This window comes from Equus asinus, chromosome 6 (assembly GCF_041296235.1).
Source record: "Equus asinus isolate D_3611 breed Donkey chromosome 6, EquAss-T2T_v2, whole genome shotgun sequence".
NCBI classification, from domain to species: Eukaryota; Metazoa; Chordata; class Mammalia; order Perissodactyla; family Equidae; genus Equus; species Equus asinus.
The window spans coordinates 7,931,699-7,951,982 of NC_091795.1; the positions used below are offsets into that span (position 1 = coordinate 7,931,699).

General features: G+C 47.7%; 1 protein-coding gene across 7 annotated transcripts in view; it reads left to right on the plus strand.

The window, feature by feature from the left end:
• ST6GAL2 (ST6 beta-galactoside alpha-2,6-sialyltransferase 2) overlaps positions 1–20,284 on the plus strand; it is a 73,142-nt gene that overhangs the window by 26,054 nt on the left and 26,804 nt on the right. For all 7 annotated transcript variants that reach the window (XM_044773095.2, XM_044773096.2, XM_044773094.2 and 4 more), the window contains exon 2: positions 12,064–13,059. In XM_044773095.2, the coding sequence (XP_044629030.2) occupies positions 12,117–13,059 (943 nt within the window). In that variant the 5' untranslated portion in view covers positions 12,064–12,116. The remainder of the gene's footprint in view (positions 1–12,063; positions 13,060–20,284) is intronic.

Consider the following 20,284-nt stretch of genomic DNA (forward strand, 5'->3'; position numbering starts at 1 on the left):
GTTTCCCCTCTAACTCCTGGAACTTAGACAGTCTCATGACATCAGGGGAATTGTCTGTCCTTAGTCAGCATCCACTTGCTGTCTGAGCACTGGGTCTCCTGGTCCCCTGCCTTGTGGTGCGTTACATACAGTACTTGCTGCTCCCTAGTGCCATCCCCCCAACGCCCATGCCTGCAAAATCCTCTTTATGTCTGTAGCTTCTCTCTACTTTCGGGGCTGCATTTGGTTTTTCTTCCATGCATTTTTGGGCACAGAAAACCCTGGCTCACACACTCATCGCTGTGCTAGCATTTCCAGTGGGGTAGAGAATCCCTGCAAGACCTCCCCATCCCAAGGTTCGAGGTGCAGAGTGGGACAGCATCCTCTCTACATCCAGTCTCCACACTTACCCAGGGTCCCGGTGTTCTCTTCCTCTTGGTGTTAACCCGGTGGGTTTGGGGTTTGCAGGATGTTAGAACCATATTCAGAGACCCTTGCCAGTATCTAATAGACAGAAAACGTAGCACAATCGTAGCGTCCACTCATGTAGCAGGTGGTTTTTTTCAATCCGCATCCACGAGTGTTCAAGAAATGCAACTTTATCTAAATTCAGCTTCTTAGATTTTGAGTATCTAATTCTTCTGTTTCAGTTCCCATTCTCCTTTTCTATCAGTCCAGGATAGTTTTTATCTCCCCTTGGGGAAGAGAAAACTGGCTCAGTAAGTATTCTTCCAAATTTTTGTCCTCCCCTTCCCCACGCCTTGAAATACAGTTTTTGAACTTAAAAGCCAAGAATAGACATAATCCTCTCCCAGTTCCTTTGTAACAGTTCTCCTTTGGGCATGGGAGTTTATGTTTATCCCTGTGAACGGAGGAAGGCCATGGGGCAAAAGGGAATGTGGTGAAAAAAAATCAGTTAAGGCTGCGCAGGATCCTGCAAGATTTGTGTGCTTAATTTCTGTCTTTCTCATGTCACTGTAAGCTCAGTAAGGGAGAAGTTATATTTGATTTGCTCAACGTTGTATACGTAAATCCAGTGTGTAGTAGGTATCCCCATACCTGTAGAATTTATGAATAAAGTAATGAGTGAATGTGTAATGGAAGATCTGCACTGTGCTCGCATGTACACACACAGATACAAAAACAGTCTGTGCTGCTGTTCACATGGGAACTGTGACTCAGTGACTGGCCATGACTGGGGTTTGTTGGCAATTAGAGCATATTATAAGTGCGAGCTAATCCTCAGAGTTAGAAACTTGAGAAATTATTTCATAATCTGGCAACTTTTTATTGGCTTTGAAAAATGACAACTAGAGAAGCAGACTAGAGAGAAAGCATCTGAGCTATGTCTCGGTTATTCCTAAGTCTGCTGGGGAGCCTTGTATGTGAGTCTCGCCCCAGCTTCTCAGCTTTCCCACTGGGGAACTCTGGGTGGAGGAGAAGAACATTCAGCTTGGGAAAATCAGAGGCTGAGTTGAAAGCTCTGCACTAAGAGATTTCTTTGAGCTCTCATGTTTTATATTAAATCTTCAAGTTGATTTTATATTTGTCTCCATATATGTGTGTATATGTATTTTAATATAAAAGTTAATGTATGTCTCCCATTTCACATCTTCTGTTAGAATTACCACCCCAGGAGGATGCTGGCTTATCCTGTTATTTCTGTGGAAAACGTGTCCTATCATAAGGAGCATGGTGTTAGGTCATTTGGCAACTTGGTGTTTTCTCTTAATAAGGTTTCAAAAGTTCTGTCCTTAAAAGAAAATCTCAGGAGGGTGAAGACTGCAGTGCTAAAGCCACTGAATATCCTTGCAGCAATCTACTACCATCACCACTTGCCGAGAAGTGTTCACTTGCCCACAATTTTCACTGGCACCTCTACATCTGCAAAGGTGATTTTTTTAATGTATGCCAGGATCCTCTTTTTATTTACACTTGTTTTATGAAACAAAAAATCACCTAAGATTACTTTGACACAATAATTAAATCTAAATATTGACAATTCTTCATATCATGACAACTGAATGAATTTGTAGGACGTCCACATTTGAGATGTTCTTAACTACATTTTCTCCTGGCTGTTTTCAACAACCCTAGGAAGTGAGGAGAGCCAGCATTGTCGTTGTCCTCATTCTGAGTGCCTACAGTTACACCAGGGACCGCCCTTGCACAGCGCTCAGCACGGAGCCTGCGACCACACAGCACAGCTGATAGTTTTAGAGGCTTATTTTTTATGATAGTAACAATAAGTGCTTTATTCGCTTTTTCTCATTTAAAATATGTTATTCCGTAGCAACCCTTTAAGGTCAGGATTATCTTCATTTTACAGAAGATGAAACTGAGGCTGCAAGAGGTAAGGTAACTTGCCCAAAATCACATGGATAGTAAGAGTCAGGGCTGGAATCCTCGTTTCACTGTAAGCTCAGTGTGCATCTGAGCTTTCTGAAATCACTGTAGCTTGAAGTTAGTCTTAGTCTTTTCTAGACCGATAATGTTGTCGCATGAAAGGTTTTATGTTTTTCTTTGGCCCTGAGCTACCATCTGTGCCAGTCTTTCTCTATTTTGTATGTGGGAAGCTGCCACAGCATGGCTTGATGAATGATGTGTAGGTCCATGCCAGGGATCCAAACTCATGAACCCCGGGCCACTGACATGGAGCATGCAAACTTAACCGGGCCAGCTCTTCATGTGAAAGTTTTAAGCAAAGCTGGAATCCAGTGTAAAATATTAGATTTATATTTTGTTCTAATGTATTAGCAGGAATTATCACCCAAAGAGATTAGGAAATAGAGACGTATATTATAAACACAATTAATGATTTCTCTTTCTTGTTTTTACAACTTTCATTACAACTTTTATTTTTACAACTTTATGTCTAAAATCATAAATAATTTAAATCTGTGTAAATAGAGAAAATGATGTACTGAGTATACGTACCCATATTTAATACGTCATTATTCTGCCTCGTGGCTTCAGATCTTTCCTTTATAAGAAAGGAAACACTTTAGCAATGATGCGAGCATCGTCCCTCCCATCCCCGCACCAGTCTCCTTCCTCTCTCCTCCAGGCAGCTGCAGGCAGATGTTTGTCTTGGTGTTTTAAAATCTGACATAAATGGCACGGTTCTGTGTGTTTGCTTTTCCAGCTTGTTTTTCCCTTTGCGTTACACTTGAGATTTCCCTGCGCAGATCTGTGGAGATGGAGCTAACGCGTTTAGCTTCTTTCTAACATGTGGCTCTTGTCACATGAAACAGCTTCTTTCTGATGGGAGGAACGAGCGCCCTCTGGGGCCTTGGAAGGCCCTGGTGCTTCCGAGCACCCTTTCTTTGAGTCCTTGTGAGAGGCCTTATTGTCCGGACTGAAGAGAGACTTTGGAATTTGAATCTTTAGTGTACTTTTCGTTCATTCTTTTGTTATTCAAGAATTTAAATCTTAATTTGCCCAAGAGCTTAATTCAGTTCCCCAAGAGCAAAGCGTCATATGAAGTATATTCAGCCTTACTTTAGGCTTAATAAGTGTTGGTTGATTTATAGCAGCATAAATTATAATAAGCTGATCAGCACAGTGAACCCATCAGAAGACATTTATCTGACATCCAGTCCATGAAAGGGTTACCTTTTAGGACTGAAGCAGAGGTTTCAGTTCGGGCAGGCTTTAGCTAGTGCTTATGAGCCTGACTTAGGTGCTAGTGTTTATCTAAAGGAGGGCACATCAGTTTGGGGTCATTTAAAGAGAGGTATGCCTACTGGTTAACAGGACCTATAACTCATCCTGTGAAATGCATGCTTGTTATACCACGTTTTCACTTTGACAGGATTTCAAAAGATGGACTGAAATAATACTGACTGAACTCTCGCTTTGCACTGGGTACCGTGCTGAGCATGGCATATGCTTGCCTCACAGAGCAACGGTGATCCAGGCAGCGTTATGGCTCACATTCCATGAAGACACTGCAGCTCAAAGGAGTTATCCAAAACGACACAGCTGGCAAGGGTCTGAACAGGCTGTCTGACCATAGGGCTTTCCGGTCAACTGCACATTGCCTTTGCTCCTCCCAAGAGGTGAAGTCGTCTTTCTCACTCTCCACACCCAGTGGGTAGACCAAGGATGGTGCCCTGACTTGTCATCTGAGGTGTGCCAGCAAACCCATCCACTGCCAGCCCACAGTGACGCTCCGGACCTCTCTCCAACCAGGGCAGAGGACTTGCTTTTCCTAAGAAAAAGTGGCTTCTGCTGCTGGTACAGAGGCTTCTTTGTAAGAGCCACCTGCTGGCCATGAACACTTACCTGAAGCATACTTACATTTGAGGAATCAGAGCCAAACTTTCAAATCTCAATGGCAGGTACACAACCTTCCATCTTATTAACTAGAAAACATCAGTGCTGAAGCTAATTTCATTTTCAGTCATAAGCCTTGGCATGTTATTGGTACAAAGTGTAAATATTTGAGTGCTAATTTTTATAAAACAAACAGGCCACCAGGTCTAAAGCAGATGAATGCTGTTTCAGGAAGCTAGCAGACCCTAGCTAGTAGGCAGCTTGTGTTGTCTCTGCATAACCAATAATAGATGTCTGGAATCATTTCCACCCCCTCCTGGCCCCACAGCACCTGCCACCTCATTGCAGAAAGTTCTGAAAGCTAAAAGCTGCCCAGAGTGGCTCACATATGTGAGTCTTTGCCTTTAAACTATTTCCCATCTGCCCTGCCACTCGAGGAAAAACTTGTACTGCTGAGATTATTTGCCTAGGAAGATAATACTATCATCATAATAAGGGTGGCCCACTTGTGTCCAGCCTTAGCCCATCACTCCTGGTCACCAGGCTGTGCACCATGCATGTTCTCATCGCAGGCACACTTGGCTCAGGTATTCCACTGGCTGGACATGGCTGACTCCCTTCTATACTGATGTGTCTTTCAATGTCCAGCTTTAGTCCCCCTCCTCTTGGAAGCACTCCAGGATTACTTTAATTCATATCACTCTTCTGAGCATTCACTGGTTCTGGGACAGAAACTAAGCCATCAGAATCATTTGTCTTCCTACCTGGATAATGAACTCCTTGAGATCATGGGCCTTCACACCTGCTTCCTCTCTGAAAACGTTGGTGAATTGGCATCCCTTTCTGACTGGGAGGAATCTAGCTGGCTGGCACGCCAAGGCTAAGCTCTCTGGTGAATGCCGAGCACGGGGAGGTGTGGGTTCTGAGGTCTAACTGGGAAGATTCAGCGAACAAAACCAGGGATGTCAGGGAATCACATGGCCCTCCAGTCAATTTAGGGAGCTAGCCTGAAATCCAGCAGCACAGCACTTTGTGGCAGAGAGAAAAAAAATCTCATTAAAATTTTAAGCATGGTGCCGCTTGCCCTGGCTTCGTGATATAGAGCAAAACGACGGGTTCTGGAACAACGTACAAGAAGGGAACCACTTAGAGCTTTGGTTTCTGTATATACCAAATGAGAATAACAACATTTACTAAGGGGTTTGTTGTACAGATTAAACTGAGAATGAAGACTTGAAATGAGACAGTGCGTACGAGGTGCTCCGTCCAGGGCTGGCACACGGTGGACGTGTGGTCAAGGCGCGTCGGGTAACCGCTGCTGCTAGTTCACCTGCCACCCTGACTACCACCAGACTGCTGCTCGTGATCCTAACCTAGCCATGCGACAACTGGTTGCGTCTGCCTGGAGCCTCCCCAACGTTCCTGCTGGCCTGGCAAGGACAGGCCGCGTGTCCCCCCTCCCTCGAGGCCCTGCACCAATGTTCTAAACTGTGCCTTCGCCAGGAGAGCTGCCCAGCCCACCAGCCCTGGCAGGGACGCCCCCCACAAGATAGCAGCGGCCCCCGGGCACGAGGAGACTTGGCCTGGGCCTGAAGAAGCTGCCTCGCCCACCCTCAGGGCTCTCACCTCCCCTCCGGCAGTGGGGCTGCCCCTCTGGGACAGTGAATTGGCAGTTCTGCGGGGTCGCATCCCTCCCGCCACGAGCTCTACTGGACCAGGCTGACCTTTTTCTTTGTGTTCTTCAGGACATTAGCTTAAGAGTGGGCTGGGACCAGAGAAGGACTGAACTGAGGGGCGGACCCTTAGTGTTATGCATTTAACAATCTGGAGGCTTTCTTACAAAATAGAAGATAAGAAAAGGTAAGATGAGAAAAGGGGTCATTTTTAAAAGGAGCCGATGAGGTTGTGAATAGAGAAGAATGCCCACTGGAGGTGGTACCTTCCCCTTTTCTGCAGACTGAGTGTTTTCTTGGGTATGTGACGATAGCTAATTTTAGAAAAATGATTCTTGAAAGAAAATGAGTCCTGAAGGCTATTAAGATAAATGACTGTCTCACTCTCGCTACACGCTAAATCTTCTTTATTATTTCAATGTGAAAATAAAGGCTTAGGTTTAAGATCAGTTCAGACAACTTCTACACGAAAAAAGACACCGTTTCTCCGACCAATGAAAACCTGGCCAGATGGCAGCAGTAGCAGGCACATCAGTTAAAGTGTGTTAAAAAGGACTCTCCGTTCAAGAAAACTGGGGATCAAGCCTGTCAACCTCAGGACTTAAAAGGGACGTCACTGAAGTGGCAAAGCCCAGAAGTAACTTCTTTTTACCCTTCAACAAAATAAGAAGCGGCTGTGTTAACCCTGAGCTCATTGTAATGTTCATCTGTGGCAGTGCTTACATTTCATAATTTCATCTGACAACTTGTGCCTTTTGGAAAATGTGATTTCCTTCTGAATGATTTGAAGGAGAATTTAAACTCTTTTGTCCTGTTTTGAATATCTATGCAAAAATGTGGCTCATTTCTTTGAGACTTAATGTCTAAGATATGGGCACCGAAGTTCCAGCAGGTGGAAAAATCAGAATAACTTCTAGTAGGGGTCATTTTTTATTTTGTCTGTAATCATTGCTGTGGTGTTACCGTACAGAGTTCCCTGGCTAGACAGGCAACAGAAAGTGCGAGAAAGGTGGGAATGGAGAAAAGCAGGTCAAATAGGCAGAACATATCCACAGAATTTAAACCTTAGCTTAACGTTAGAATCGCTATGGGAAAGAAGAGAAAGCCACACCATACAAACTATGCACATAATCTCACCAGTTCTTCCCAGGGGAAAACTGGCAAGAACTCAACATCCTCAGCCACGTAAACCGTCCTCGACAGCTACCTGAGCATATGATTAGGGAGCACGTCTTCGCTGGTGCCTGGGGACAGATGATGTGGTGGAGGGGCCTCTTACATCTCCCTGATGGGGTTGATATCACTCCAGCTAATAAAGGGATACAGCAACAGTATCACAGACACGTCTTTGTCTAAGCTCTATCATTGTAATATTCAGATGTGCTATATTAGAGAAAAAATGTTGTTGTTTTTCTCTTGCTTAGCCAAACATTTCTTCCTATTGGACAGTATGGTCATTTTAAGGAAAAGAATGGCTATAAAACTGATGATGTCCTTCACCTCACTCTAACCTGGATTTTTACCAAATTCCTGATGACTGGGACCTATGGTGCGTGTCATGATTTCCGTAGCGTTTTGCCAGCAGAGGATCTGCTGTTGCCCTGAGATTTGCCCATTCTGGAGAATGTTGCTTGAATTGGCAGCAGAAGGTTTGCAGCGACAGAGCTTTCAGGGAAGGCTTTTGGATTATTCAGAGTTGGAGCCTAATCCTGAGCAAGACAGCTAGCCCGTCCCTTCTGTTATCCCCGTGCGTTAGGAGCCACGTCAGTCTTTCCTAGTGAAAAATCATCATTCTTTGCTTTGTGATAATACTCCTTTCACGGTGCTCAGAGAGCTTCACAAATGCCACCTTTCCCACCTCCCTGCGTGCTGGTCGGAGAGAACACCGTCGCAGGGCCTGACCCCACAGCAGCCCCTGTGTCCCGCTAGGCTTTTCCTGTACTTTCTCTGCGCCCCCAGGCTTCCTCTCACTGTTCTCCCTCCCTTTCGTGTCCGTCATCTCCGCGTGAAGAGAAAGACTCCGCGTGCCTTCGGCTGGGAAGGAGCGTTTCCGTGTAGTGACGTCTGTAAGCATGATACTCTGGATGCTGCCAGGAGATACAGCAGGTTCACTTTCTCAGCTCCACTTCCCAAGGCTTCCTGACTCTGCTGATCTCAGGAAGGAAGGCTTATCTGGCTTGGGGGACCCTGGCCCCCAGCTCCAAGCCCCGAGGCCAGAGGTTTTCAGTTCCTCGCAACAGACAAAGCTTCCTTTCCACTGTTTCACCTCCTGCAACTCTGCACACACCTCACCTTTTGACTTTTTGTTTTAAAAATAGTCTCTCAGGCAAATGCTGAAGTAAGAAACCTCCCATCTTTAGGAATCCACCAGAATAAGTCCCAGAGCTGTTGCTGAGGGCAGAGCAACCAGCTAATGAGGCTTTCCAGCCAGAAGCAGAAAGACTGCCTTTCAAATTACCTACTACAGCCTTGTGGTGGAATAATGATTTGTCTGATCTTTGTTCTGGGGTCCTGGCATGGAGCTTCTAAAACCCTTGGAATTTTCTGAGCGATAGGAGTGGCTTTAGTATGCTAATGACGTGACTCTTGGTGGGCCCCTCCAGCTTCAGGATGGGAGCTGGTCACCAGAAAGACCAACCCTGGTGTTAGAGGCTGGGGGACGCGGGCCAGCCTGACCTCTGGAGAGAGGAAAGGGACTGGAGATTGAATTCAGTCACGTGGCTAATGATTCAATCAATCATGTCTATTTAATGAAACTCCAATAAAAACTCTGGATGCCAAGGCTCCATGGAGCTTTGTGGTTGGTGAACACATTGATGTCCCAAGAGGGTGACATTCCCTGACACCCTGGGGAGAGGGCATGGAATCTCTGCCTTTGGGACTCTCTAGACCCAGACACTGAACTCTGTGTATCCCTTACAAAAAAACTATGATCGTTACAGTGCTTTCCTGAGTTTTGTTAGTCATTCTAGCAAATTATCAAAACCTGCAGGGTGTCATGGGACCCTCCCAGATTGGTACCCAAACAGTCAGAAGTGCAGGTGGTCTGGGGACCCCACTGAAGGCTGCTGTCTGAGGTGGGGGCAGTCCTTTGAGAGGCTGTAACGCGTGGGGCTGTGCTAGCTCCAGCGGTTAGTGTGAGAGTTGTTGCGGTGTACTCAGTAGGGGTGGAAGCAGAATGACTGTTATTGAGGGTAATTTTCTGATTTCTAATAGAAATGTTGAAACACTGGAAACAGCTTCTAGGTCTTCAGGTTGGGCATTACAGCTTGAAGCACTGTCTCCTGAGCGGACAGGTTAAGAAAGATCATTTAGCAGATTCTACTCAAAGTGTGGGCCCATTCATTAGCAGGTCCTAATGAGATCTGTGCAGAACTTGACAGTAAGCATTTAGAAACTTTTACAACAATTGGACATTGCCAAGACATTCAGGAATGCAAATATAAAAGTAGCAAATTGTGATAATTTGGGGAAAAAAGATGATCCTTTGCCACAGATAGTTTAAGAAGCCTTATTTAGAATATATAGGCTTGGTTGGTATGATCAGATGGAATCAGAACTTAGTGTTAAAAGTGTGAGCCCTAGAATCAAGCAGATGGGTTTGTATGCAATATCTGCTGCTTGCTATCTCTCTGGCTTTGGGCAAGTTACTTAACCTCTCTGGGCTTCAGTTGCCTTATCTACAAAATGGTTATAGGAGTACCTCCTACCTTATTAGGTGGTGGGAAGACCAAGGAGATAACCTTGGGAAAGTGGTAAGTACAGGGTCTGGCACATGGCAAGTTAACTGTAGGTATTATTTCTTTGATGTTCATTTCTTGGCATCAGTGCTTCTGACTTGACAAAAGCATGTTCTGTATACACATGTTTGATTTATGACTGTAAATGAAATCTACAGCCTTGCTTTCATGTGAATACAAGGTAAAGCAAACACTTTGTAAAAAGCCACAAATTATACATATAAGGAAATGTTGCTTTCTGTAATCACTCCAAGAGGCTAGACTCTCATCTCCAGGAGTCCACAATGGTGGAGGCACTTTGGCATCTCCTGTTTGGCCTTTCTAGGAGAGCCTGTTCCAGTGATATTCTGATGTGACTAATCACCTCAAAACTTAGTGGCTTAGAACAACGGTCTGTCATTATCACTCACGGTTCTGTGGATTGCCTGGGCTCAGCTGGCTTCTCACTTGGGGTCTTTGGTGTGGTCACAGTCCGAGGCTGGCCAGGGCTGGAATCGTCTGAAAGCTCAACTGGGCTGGACATCCCAGGTGGCCTCTTCACTCTTCACGTTAGGTACCGGGGCTGCGACAGCTGGGACAGCTCAGGGGTGGCCGGGCATCTCTCAGTCCATGTGGCCTTTCCACACGGCTAGCTTGGGCTTCCTCACTGCATGGCGGATTCCAGTTAGAGAGGCGTCTTTGTTGGTGCCTGGCCTCCCCCAAAGGGAACGTTTTAAGAGGCAGGAAGTGGAAGCCACTGGACCTGGGCCTGGTAACTGATCAAAGCAGTCACACATCCCTCCTCTCATTGAAGGGGAGGAGACACCGACTCCATCTCTCCATGGGATGAGAGTCAAAGAATCTGTGTACATTGTTCATCAGCTGCAGATCCACAAAGCAAATGTGGTTTTCTTACTTTGGTATATCCTTTTTTCCACCAAAGACAGTGTATAGCTTCCCACATGACTACACTGACGTAGGTATCACTCATCTTCATTTCAGTCTTATGTGAGTGAAAACCCCAGCCGTGGCATTATGGCCACCCCCAGGCTGGGAAGGATTGGATGACTCGCTGATTTCCCCCTGCGAGCTGCTCCCATCACACTGGACTTTCTGAGTGTCCGATTTCTACCCATGATCTCCTCTTCCCCCGGTTGCCTCCCTGCACTCCTCCCTGCCCCTGCCTTCCCTGCCACAAAGAAACCTCCTGAAAGCCCATGCAACCAGCACGTTCCTCCTCCCCATTCTCCACACAGTGTGTGGCCCACACATCCAAGCAGGCCCTCCAGGCCCCCATGGCTGGAAGGGTGTTGCTTTCCAGTTAAGTTCTCCCTGAGTGGCCTCCCTACTTCTTCCAACCCCATCATCCAGACACACAACCATGCACTCCTGCAGACACACAGCCCCCACCCCCAACACGCGCACACACACACAGATTCAGGTGCTTCTTTCAACCAGTATTTATTCAGTGTCCGCCTGTCTCGGGCACAGTGCTCAGCTTTAAGCTCCAGCAAGCTCAATTATTATTCCACACAAATGCCTCATGTTTTTCCCTTCTGGGATTTTGCTTACATTCCTGAAGGTTAGGTGCATTTCTTATTAATGTTTTATTGTTTCCCCTAGTACCAAGCACTGTGCTCCCCACATAGCAGCAGAGCAGTAAACATGGGTTGCAATACTGTATGAAGGAGAGGTTCCTTGTCTCTTACATTTGATCTTATACTTTTCCTCTCTGCCTCCTTTCTCAGCCTTTCTCGTTTGAGGCTTATCTAGAATGAGCAAGCTCTCTCCTCATGGCCTTCCTTATTTAAAATTTGAACACACTTCCCACTTACTCCATCAGAGACTCATGGTGAGAATGAAGTAGGAAGGCATTATTTGAGAGCATTTATTGTTGAGTCCACAGACACACTGGCATAACATCTGCCCACAGCCATAGTCACTGAAGCGTTGCTTATTTAGGACCATAAGTGGACTTCTGGTATGTTCCAGGCAGCCTCCTGGGCCTGGGGGAGACCATGAAGAATCAGATACGGTTGTCACCCCTTAGAAATGCACAGCAGTGCCGCTGTACAATATATAAGCTTTGAGCCTTTTGGTGGTCTGATAAGCAGGTAGAAGTGGGCAAACTCTGCTTGACTCTCCTGGTTTGCTTTTCCAAACTGGAATTATGGAAACTCAGTTGCCGGGAGGGTTTGTTGGGATGGGTGGCTGAGATGCGGGAGCGTCCGTCTTCCAGCGGTCTGAAGTGGGGAGAATATGACACCTGAATTTAGCCAAAGTTCCCAGATAATGCTGGTGTCTGATGTCTCTTCTATCCGTTCCCTGCAGAATCACTGCTCAGATAGACTGTCCCCAGCGATGTCTGAGCGGGTGTCCCACGTTGGCTAACTGCAGACCTCGCTGTTTTTCAGGTTCGTTCCTCCCACCGCTTTAGGACACAAGGGGCCGACCCCAGAGACCTGCCATGAAACCACACTTGAAGCAATGGAGACAACGAATGCTCTGCGGGATATTTGCGTGGGGGCTCCTCTTCGTGGTGATTTTCATCTACTTCACCGACAGCAGCCCTGCCGAGCCCGCGCCCAGCTCCTTCTCAGTCCTGGAGACCCGGAGGCTGCTGCCCCTGCAGGGGAAGCAGAGGGCCATCATGGGCGCCGCGCAGGAGCCCTCCCTGCCGGAAGGCGTGGACGCCGACAGCGCGCTGCTCCGGGGACGCCCGTCTGGCCCCTTTCTCGCGGGTCCCGGCGACCTGCAGAAAGGGGCCGAGGGGCAAGATGGGTTTGAAAGTACAGAAGAGTTCTTGGCATCCCAGATCGGGAGAAAATCTCAGAGTGCTTTCTACCAGGAGGACGACGACTACTTCTTTGCTGCCGGTCAGCCAGGGGCGCACAGCCACGCTCAGGGCACGCCGGGGCCCCTAGCGCCCGGGGACCGCGGCCGGCGGGAGGCGGTGCTGCCGGCAGGCCCGGCGCAGCGGCGGCGAGCGAGCAAGGGGCCCGGCCCGCAAGCCGGGAGCCGGGCGGTGCAGGAGGGCGGCGGGGCCCGGCGGGCCGCCTCCATGTCCCGGGCCTTCCTGCAGCGGCTGTGGCAGGGCAACGTGTCCTCGCGCATGCTCAGCCCGCGCCTGCAGCGCGCCATGAAGGACTACCTGGGCGCCAACAGGCACGGCGTGCGCTTCCGCGGGCGGCGCGCGGCCGGCCGCAGCCGGGCCCAGCTTCTGTGCGCGCTGCGGCGCCGTGTGCGCGTGCGCACGCTCGACGGCTCCGAGGCGCCTTTCGCGGCGCTGGGCTGGCGCCACCTGGTGCCCCGCGTGCCGCTCGGCCGCCTGCACCCGCGCGGCCTGCGCTCCTGCGCCGTGGTCATGTCGGCCGGCGCCATCCTCAACTCCTCCCTGGGCGAGGAGATAGGTGGGTCTCGGCGCGGGCCCCCGGCGGCGTGCTGGGCGCGGGCGGTCTGGAGCTCCCGGGGCAGGCCGGGGAGTTCCCGACGTCAGCCAGAGCCCTAGGGTGCTTGTCCCTCGCTGGGACGGAGCCGGTTGGCGTCCCAGCAGCGGTGCTCTTTGGGGCGGCCTTAGAGCAGAGGTGGTCCCGGCGCGGGAGCCAGGGGAGGGCAAGGCCAGCGCCCGTGGCCGCCGCGCCCCCGCGCCGCCCGAGTCTCGGTCCTCCGCTACTGCCTGGCCCCCGGCTGCATGCTGAGCCCGCCCTGCGGTAGAGTTACGGGGGAGAAACGAGAGGAGGGCAGCGGCGGTCCGGGTGTCGGCTCCAAAGAGAAGCAGACGTGACGACGATTTTAGTTACTTTAGGGGCTAAACCGATGTTAGGGCTCTGAGGGCGCCCGGCTACCGTTGAGAACGTCGCTCCTGTCGGAACAGGGGGTTCTCACGTCCCACCCGTTGGCACCAACCCAGCCTTTGGGTCATGGCCAGTGCGCCTGGTAGAGACCTTCTCCAAGATGGCAGATAGCGCCACCACACCCTGGGCTGGCAGCTTCCCTTCAAATCCACGTCAAGAGCTCAGGAACGCTTCTGTTTCATAGTTCCTGTATTAGGCCTCTCCGGAGAAACAGAGCGATGGGATATATATGGAGAGAGAGAGAGAGGTTTATTTATTTATTTTGAGGAAAATTAGCCCTCAGCTAACTGCTGCCAACCCTCCTTTTTGCTGAGGAAGACTGGCCCGGAGCTCACATCGGTGCCCATCTTTCTTTGTTTTATATGTGGGACGCCTACCACAGCATGGCTTGCCAAGCAGTGCCATGTCCGCACCCGAGATCCCAACCGCAACTACTGGGCCACCGAAGCGGAAAGTGCTCACTTGACCACTGTGCCAGCAGGCTACCCGAGAGAGGTTTATTTTAAGGCCTTGCTCCTGTGGTTGTGGGGACTGGCGAGGCTGAGAATTCAGGTCGGAGCTGCTACTGCAGTCTGGAGCTGGAAATCTGTGGGCAGGAGGGCAGGTGGGAAATGCAGTCTGAGTGCAGAATTCCTTCTTCCTCTGGATGCCTTAAGACCTTAGACTTCCCTCTATGCCCAGGCTGATTCCATTGCTGTACCTGTGAGCAGGCAGTTTGGCCCTTTACACTCATTCAGTCATTTTACAAATGTGTTCAGCCCCTCCCATGTGGCAGCTTCTGTGCTAGATGCCAAGAAAACAAAAGTGACTCAGACACTGTGTTGGCCTCCAGTCTAGAGGTAAAACAATGGTGTCTAATACATCCTCATATTAGACAGTTAACTCCTAACTAATCCAGAAGGGCCTTTCAGGAGGCATTGTGCACATGTGAGAAAGGAGTAACTGTTGTTTCTTGGACCCGTTCATTGTTCTGTGTCCTTGAAGGGTGGCTGATGTTCAGAGCTGTCTTGAAATAGGGTGGTGCCATTATAATCAGGTTCCACAGCCTGGACCTCATCTCAGATGTTCTTGAGCATGAACCTGAATGTGAAATTTTTAAAAAGCTAAAAAAGCAAGGCACAAGTCTGGGCCTGAGGTCTGGGTCCCAGTGTCCCTGTGCTGACATTATAGCAGGCTCGTAGTAACACTGTCCACGTGTCACATGTGGCCAAAGCGAGAGCCAAGCAGCCTGCAATTGATTAGGAAAGAGTAGTGGTTTAGAGGTCCCTGGGGCGAAGTAACACCACAGTTCTTCCTCGTTTCCCAGGACCGTTATTAATAATGTAAGAAGGAATTAAGTATTATGCTCTAAGGGCAGTAGCTTGCTTCTGGTTTTGTTTTGTTTTGTTTAAACACCGCTGCATCGGAGCTGCGTATTTGGATTGCTATGTCAGAGAGAATTCCCTTGCTCTTTATTCTGGCGTAAATATTCCTGACCAGAGCCTTGTAAACTCTACTCCATTCAGAATTTGGAAGAGTGTGAAAGACACTGGGAATTACCTGTTTCTGGGGAACATGCAATGTCAGTTATATCTTTGTTAGTTTCTAGTATCTAGATTTAATTTACATTGTATGCACTTACACACAGCTTCATGATTAGAATTGTAGAGTCAGAGCTGAAGAATGCACAGAAGTTTTTTAAAAATTCTTTGTTGTTTTGCCTAGATTCCTTTGAATCTAATTTTGTACCTTCCATTTTAAGCATATGTAGCCTTAGCATAATTCAGTTTGTGAAAATGAAAAGTCTTTCATTTTTGTTAGCTGGTGTCTCTTAGCATCAGTGCTCCTGCGGGCCAGGTGCTGACATTTCTCCTTCCTGCTCACCTGAATTTACACGGGCTTATTACCGCATAGTTGTTAACGGCTTTCTTAATAAAAATAAATTCTCGTATAGCCGCTTCCTTCAGGCCTCTGGGAATAATGGGGCATGCTGTACTGCTAGTCAGCCAAATTTATCTTGGCCCCTGAATATCTACTTGTGAGTTGACTAAATGAAGATCAAATGACTTACAAAAGGTCATGGTCTTATGAAAAACTGAGGGCAGAGTTAGAAGGGTACCTGCGACTAGCCCCAGTCAGCCCTGCCGGAGGCCTCCTGCGGGCTGAACTGTCCCTCAACGCTCAGCAAATCCCTCTGGGACAGGGAGACCCCCCTGCGCCTCAGGTTTGCTTCCTGGCTGCCCTCTGGCTCCCTCTGCTGGTTGCTACGTTGGCAGTGGGGTCCTGTCTCCCCTGTTCCCAGGCAGTTAGACCATGGGATGTTTCTGAGAACAATGGTGTGGCAGTTGTAAACACCTCCACTTCCAGTATGACATTGAAGAGCAAACTGAACGGCTTTGGAAACTTGGAACAGTGTTTCCTAGAGTCAGGAGATGATGTTTTTTCACCCATATGTATAAACAATAATTTGGTAGTGAGATCAGCGAGCGACAGTCCTGTGGACACAGGCTACAGAAGAGAAATGTCTACTCTGAACAATAGTAGCCTGGAGGTGGCAGATCAGGAGCTGTGTAGCTGGGAGAGTGTGGGAAATGGGAGAGTGGGGAGACGAGTGTGCAGGGAGTGGGGCGCAGAGTACTTGGTGGTAAGTGCTTGGGATTTGGCGTATCCTGATATCTTACCTAAAAAAAGCAGGAAAGCAGATCATACAGTCATTTAACAAGCGTTGATTATTTATCGATTCCCATCTCTCTGAGGCCTGATACTATACTAGCCACTAGTGACACAAAGATGAATAAGACACAGACCTAAACCTCAAATCCTCTGCAGTCTAGTGGGAAGACAGATCGTAAACAGACAGTTCCAATATTGTGGTTAGAAGGACGGGAGATATGTAGTCTGACGGGGAAGAAATGACAATGGAATCCTAACCCACCATGGGGGCTGATTCATCGGGGGAGGGGTTATCAAAGACTGCTCAGAAGAGGGGAATCCGGGCCAAAGGCCAGCATAACGGGGAGGTGAGAAACAGCACAGTGTGCGGTGTGTGTGATCAGAGCTATGGAGAGCACTAGGCACTGGGACGGGGAGAGGAGACAGAAAAACCTGACAGGTGGGCAGGATGTCAGCTGATGGATGTTCTTGTGCATTATTCTACAGAAATTAGACTTTACTGAATAATTGTAATAATAGGAGCCACTTATAGCATGCTTACTGCAGACAAGGTCCTTTTCTAAATGCTTTCGTGGGTTAACTGCTGTAAGCTTTGCAGCCCTAAGCAATGGACAGGATTATTCCTGTTTTACCGATAAGGAAATGGAGGCATGCAGAGCTACAGTGGGTGGAACCTGGGTTCAGACCTCCTTCTGGGTCTCCAGAAACTCAGCTCTGAGTCCTGGGCTGGTGGTGCAGAGGCAGTGAGATCTATGAAGCAGAGGGGTGGATGGCTGAGCTTTCATTTTAGAGAGATTGCTCCAGAGCCTAGAATTGAGGGCACCGGTGAGGTAAGTCAGGTTGCAGAAGTCCGGGTGGGAGGTGAGCCAGATGGGGCGGCAGAGGCTGGAGAGAGATGAATCATCTCTTCGGCAGGCAGGCCTTTCCCTAAAGACTAGAGGTGCTTGCTCCTGGCTGTTCAGATCTCGTTTTCTGGAGGAGTGCAGGAGAAGAGGAGGAGGTGGTGGAGTGTAGTGCCCAAGGCAGGCGGGGACTTAGTGCTGGTGCACCTCCTGGCTGGCTGCTCTTTGAAGGGTGTTCATCTTCCTTCAGTGAGTGAACGTACCCTGGCTCTGTTCTCAAGGTCATTGTGAATCCGCTCTAGCCTGGAAATGCCTTCTGCAGAAATGATGCTTTACCTTATTCCCCTTGTGCTTGCTGTCTGATCATTCCTCCTTTTCTAAATGCGAATGGACAGCTTAGTTTTTTAAGGCACATTATCAAGGAGATGCACAGCCAGACATACATTTACAAAACAAGTCTGCATGATAGACACGCTCTCAGCTCGTCCTCCCCCGCACGCCCCTCACCCCCTGTCCTGATCCAGTTCTGCTCACTGGCAGCTTGAAGGAGGTTCAATCTCCATCCACAGCCTCCGCCTCTACCTCCCTGGCTCCTCCACGAAATTGGCCTTTGAATTCTGCAGACTTGTGCCACTTCCAAAGGAGATAAGCCAGGCAGCATTTCTGTGCCCTGTGCCTTGTGAAGTTGTTCGAAGGCTTGAAACACACCTCAGTGTAGAACACTGGCATTTAAAATCTGGAACATTTTCAGGAGAGATACAGTTAGTTTGGAATTACTGCCTGATTGACTTGAAATGCATCACTGCTTGGCATCCCTGGCATGTCCGCGTTCCGTTTAGACAGGCTGTGCCTAAGGGCCGCAGGGTGTAGTGGGAGAGCCGGGCTTTAGGAGTGCAAGCCTCACGCTTCCTGCCCTGCTGTTGTCTTCATGACCTCTGAGGCCCTGGCCGTCACCTCACTGTCTGGAGCCTCCTCTCACTCTCTGCCTTGTCAGGGGGTCAGCAGTTCACATAGTATGGTCTGCTTATGCTTATGCTTGGGGTCCCCAAGACCCTGTTGGGGGGTCACAAGTGAAAACTATTTTTATGATAATACTCAGAGGTCTTTATAACTGTTGACCTTTGCACTGATGGTGCAAATGCATTGTTGGATAAAACTGCTGTTTAATACAAATCAAGGCAGTGATACCCACTGATGCTAAGTGTCCTGGTATTTTTCTCTGCCAGCATAGCAGTAAAAGAAGAGAGTGCCAGTTTCCTTATGGATGTCCTCAATGAAGCAGTAAAATTATTGGTTTCACTGAATCTCAGCCTTTGAGTACGCGTGTTTTTGAGGCAAGGTGGGCGATACTGTGAAATGCACTTCTGCATGCCACCGTTGGTGCAGTGGAAGGCACGGTGTGACTGACTTGTGAGCAGAACTAGCCACTTTGTCATGAAACACAATTTTTACTCGAAACAAATGACAGACAGTCATACTTTATTCATATTTGGGTATTTGGCAGATATTTTCTCAAAAAGGAATTAAGTGAGGCTGTCACTTTTAGGAAAATAACTGGCAGTATTTGTTGCCAGTGACAAAATTCAAGCTTTCAACCATGAGTTTGGAAGCTGCTCATGCTTAAAAACTGATGAGATCCGTAGTGATATTAACTAGTGTGATTTTTTTGGATAGTGTATAATGAAATACATCAGTATTTGAAAGATCTGAGTAACTTATTGAACTAATAGTTCTAAACGATCATTGCATGATGTGATAAAATTATGCACGTGTGAATCATCCATTATAAGAGCAAGATAAACTAATAGATTTTAGTGTAACAGAGCATGAAATTTCATTGATATTATTTCACATTCCACCTTGTAACTAACTCTTAAGCAGCCAGCACTTGTCAAGTTTTGATGAAGTATCAAGGAAGAATCTTCCCAGTAACCTGGGAAGACTGACAGTATTCTTCCCGTTCTCAGCGATCCGTCCGCGCCTTCGCAGGCTTCAGCTAAAGTGACGTCGTGCACAGCTTGAATGTCGGAGCAGGTCCCAGAAGCCAGCTGTCCTCTCAGAAGCTGGACGGCCCAGACATTTGAAAACATTTAAAACATTGCCAGTCTTCTCACTATTTTTTTGAAAATGCAGTTAGTTTTCATAAACATGTTATTTTAAATTAATAAACATTTTAAAGTTTTCTACTGTGCTTTCTGATACGGTATATATTGAAAATTGTATTCCAAATAAACAGAAGGTCTTCAGGTTGTCAGTAATTTTTGAGAGTATAAAGAGGTCCTGAGACCGAAAAGTGAGAGCCACTGCTCTGGATAATCTAATTTGTCTGGCTCAAATGTCATTTGAATTTTTATGACAAAATACTATTCAATAAAAATAATAAAGCAATTCATTACCCAAAAGGGGTGAGCAAGTGCTTAAATTGTGAAGTAAAGAAAATCGAAAGTGTTCAGGATTTTTGGCATCATTTATGCAAAGCGTAGATCACCTACAATCTAGAGACTAGCAAGCCTTTTTGTTTTGTTAAGAGCCAAATAGTAAATATTGTAGGGTCTGTCAGACACAGTGTCTGTCACAACCCAAGTCCGCCCTTCCAGACAATAGACTCACAAATGAGAGTGTCTGTGTGGCAGTGCTTTATTTACTGAAACAGGTGGCAGCTCATAGCAAAATTTCCTCTAAAAGAACATTATGGGGTTTTTTGATGATGTAGCCAGGTACCCTTTATGCATTCTTTGTGTTCTGAAAGTGTATTGATTTTGATAGTCAAAACTGGAATCTGAATTCTGAGTTCAGGGCTTGTCAGAAAAGTCATCTTTTGTGACCTGGCATTAATGGCGGCGCTCGTGCAGAGTTTCCACTACTTAGAGGGTGGGGAGCTCTCTCCCAAGGAGTCTGCTCAGGAGGGGCTAGCAGGACGCAAGTGAAGGAGGCGAGCTGCTGTAGGGACTTGTGTGGGACGTGGTCGTGGTGAATGCAGGGTGTATCCACAGGCTCTTTGGCAAATAAGAAACATAATCTCGTCTCTCGCCTCTCACTCTCACAAACAGGCATTGTCATTGCTCCAAGTTAAACTTGAAATGTGCGTGGAATTTTTGAAGCTAAAGGTAGCCCATAAAAATTTCCTTATTGCTGATTAACTCTGCTTTCAGGCTGGTTTCTGGGAAACACATTAGCTGGCTTGGGAAATTTCAAGACATGTGTGCGTATAGACTGCTTTGTGGAAAGGGAGCATGTCTTCCATTCCCATTCCTTAATCAAGTGAGCCCATCTTTCTCCACCTCATG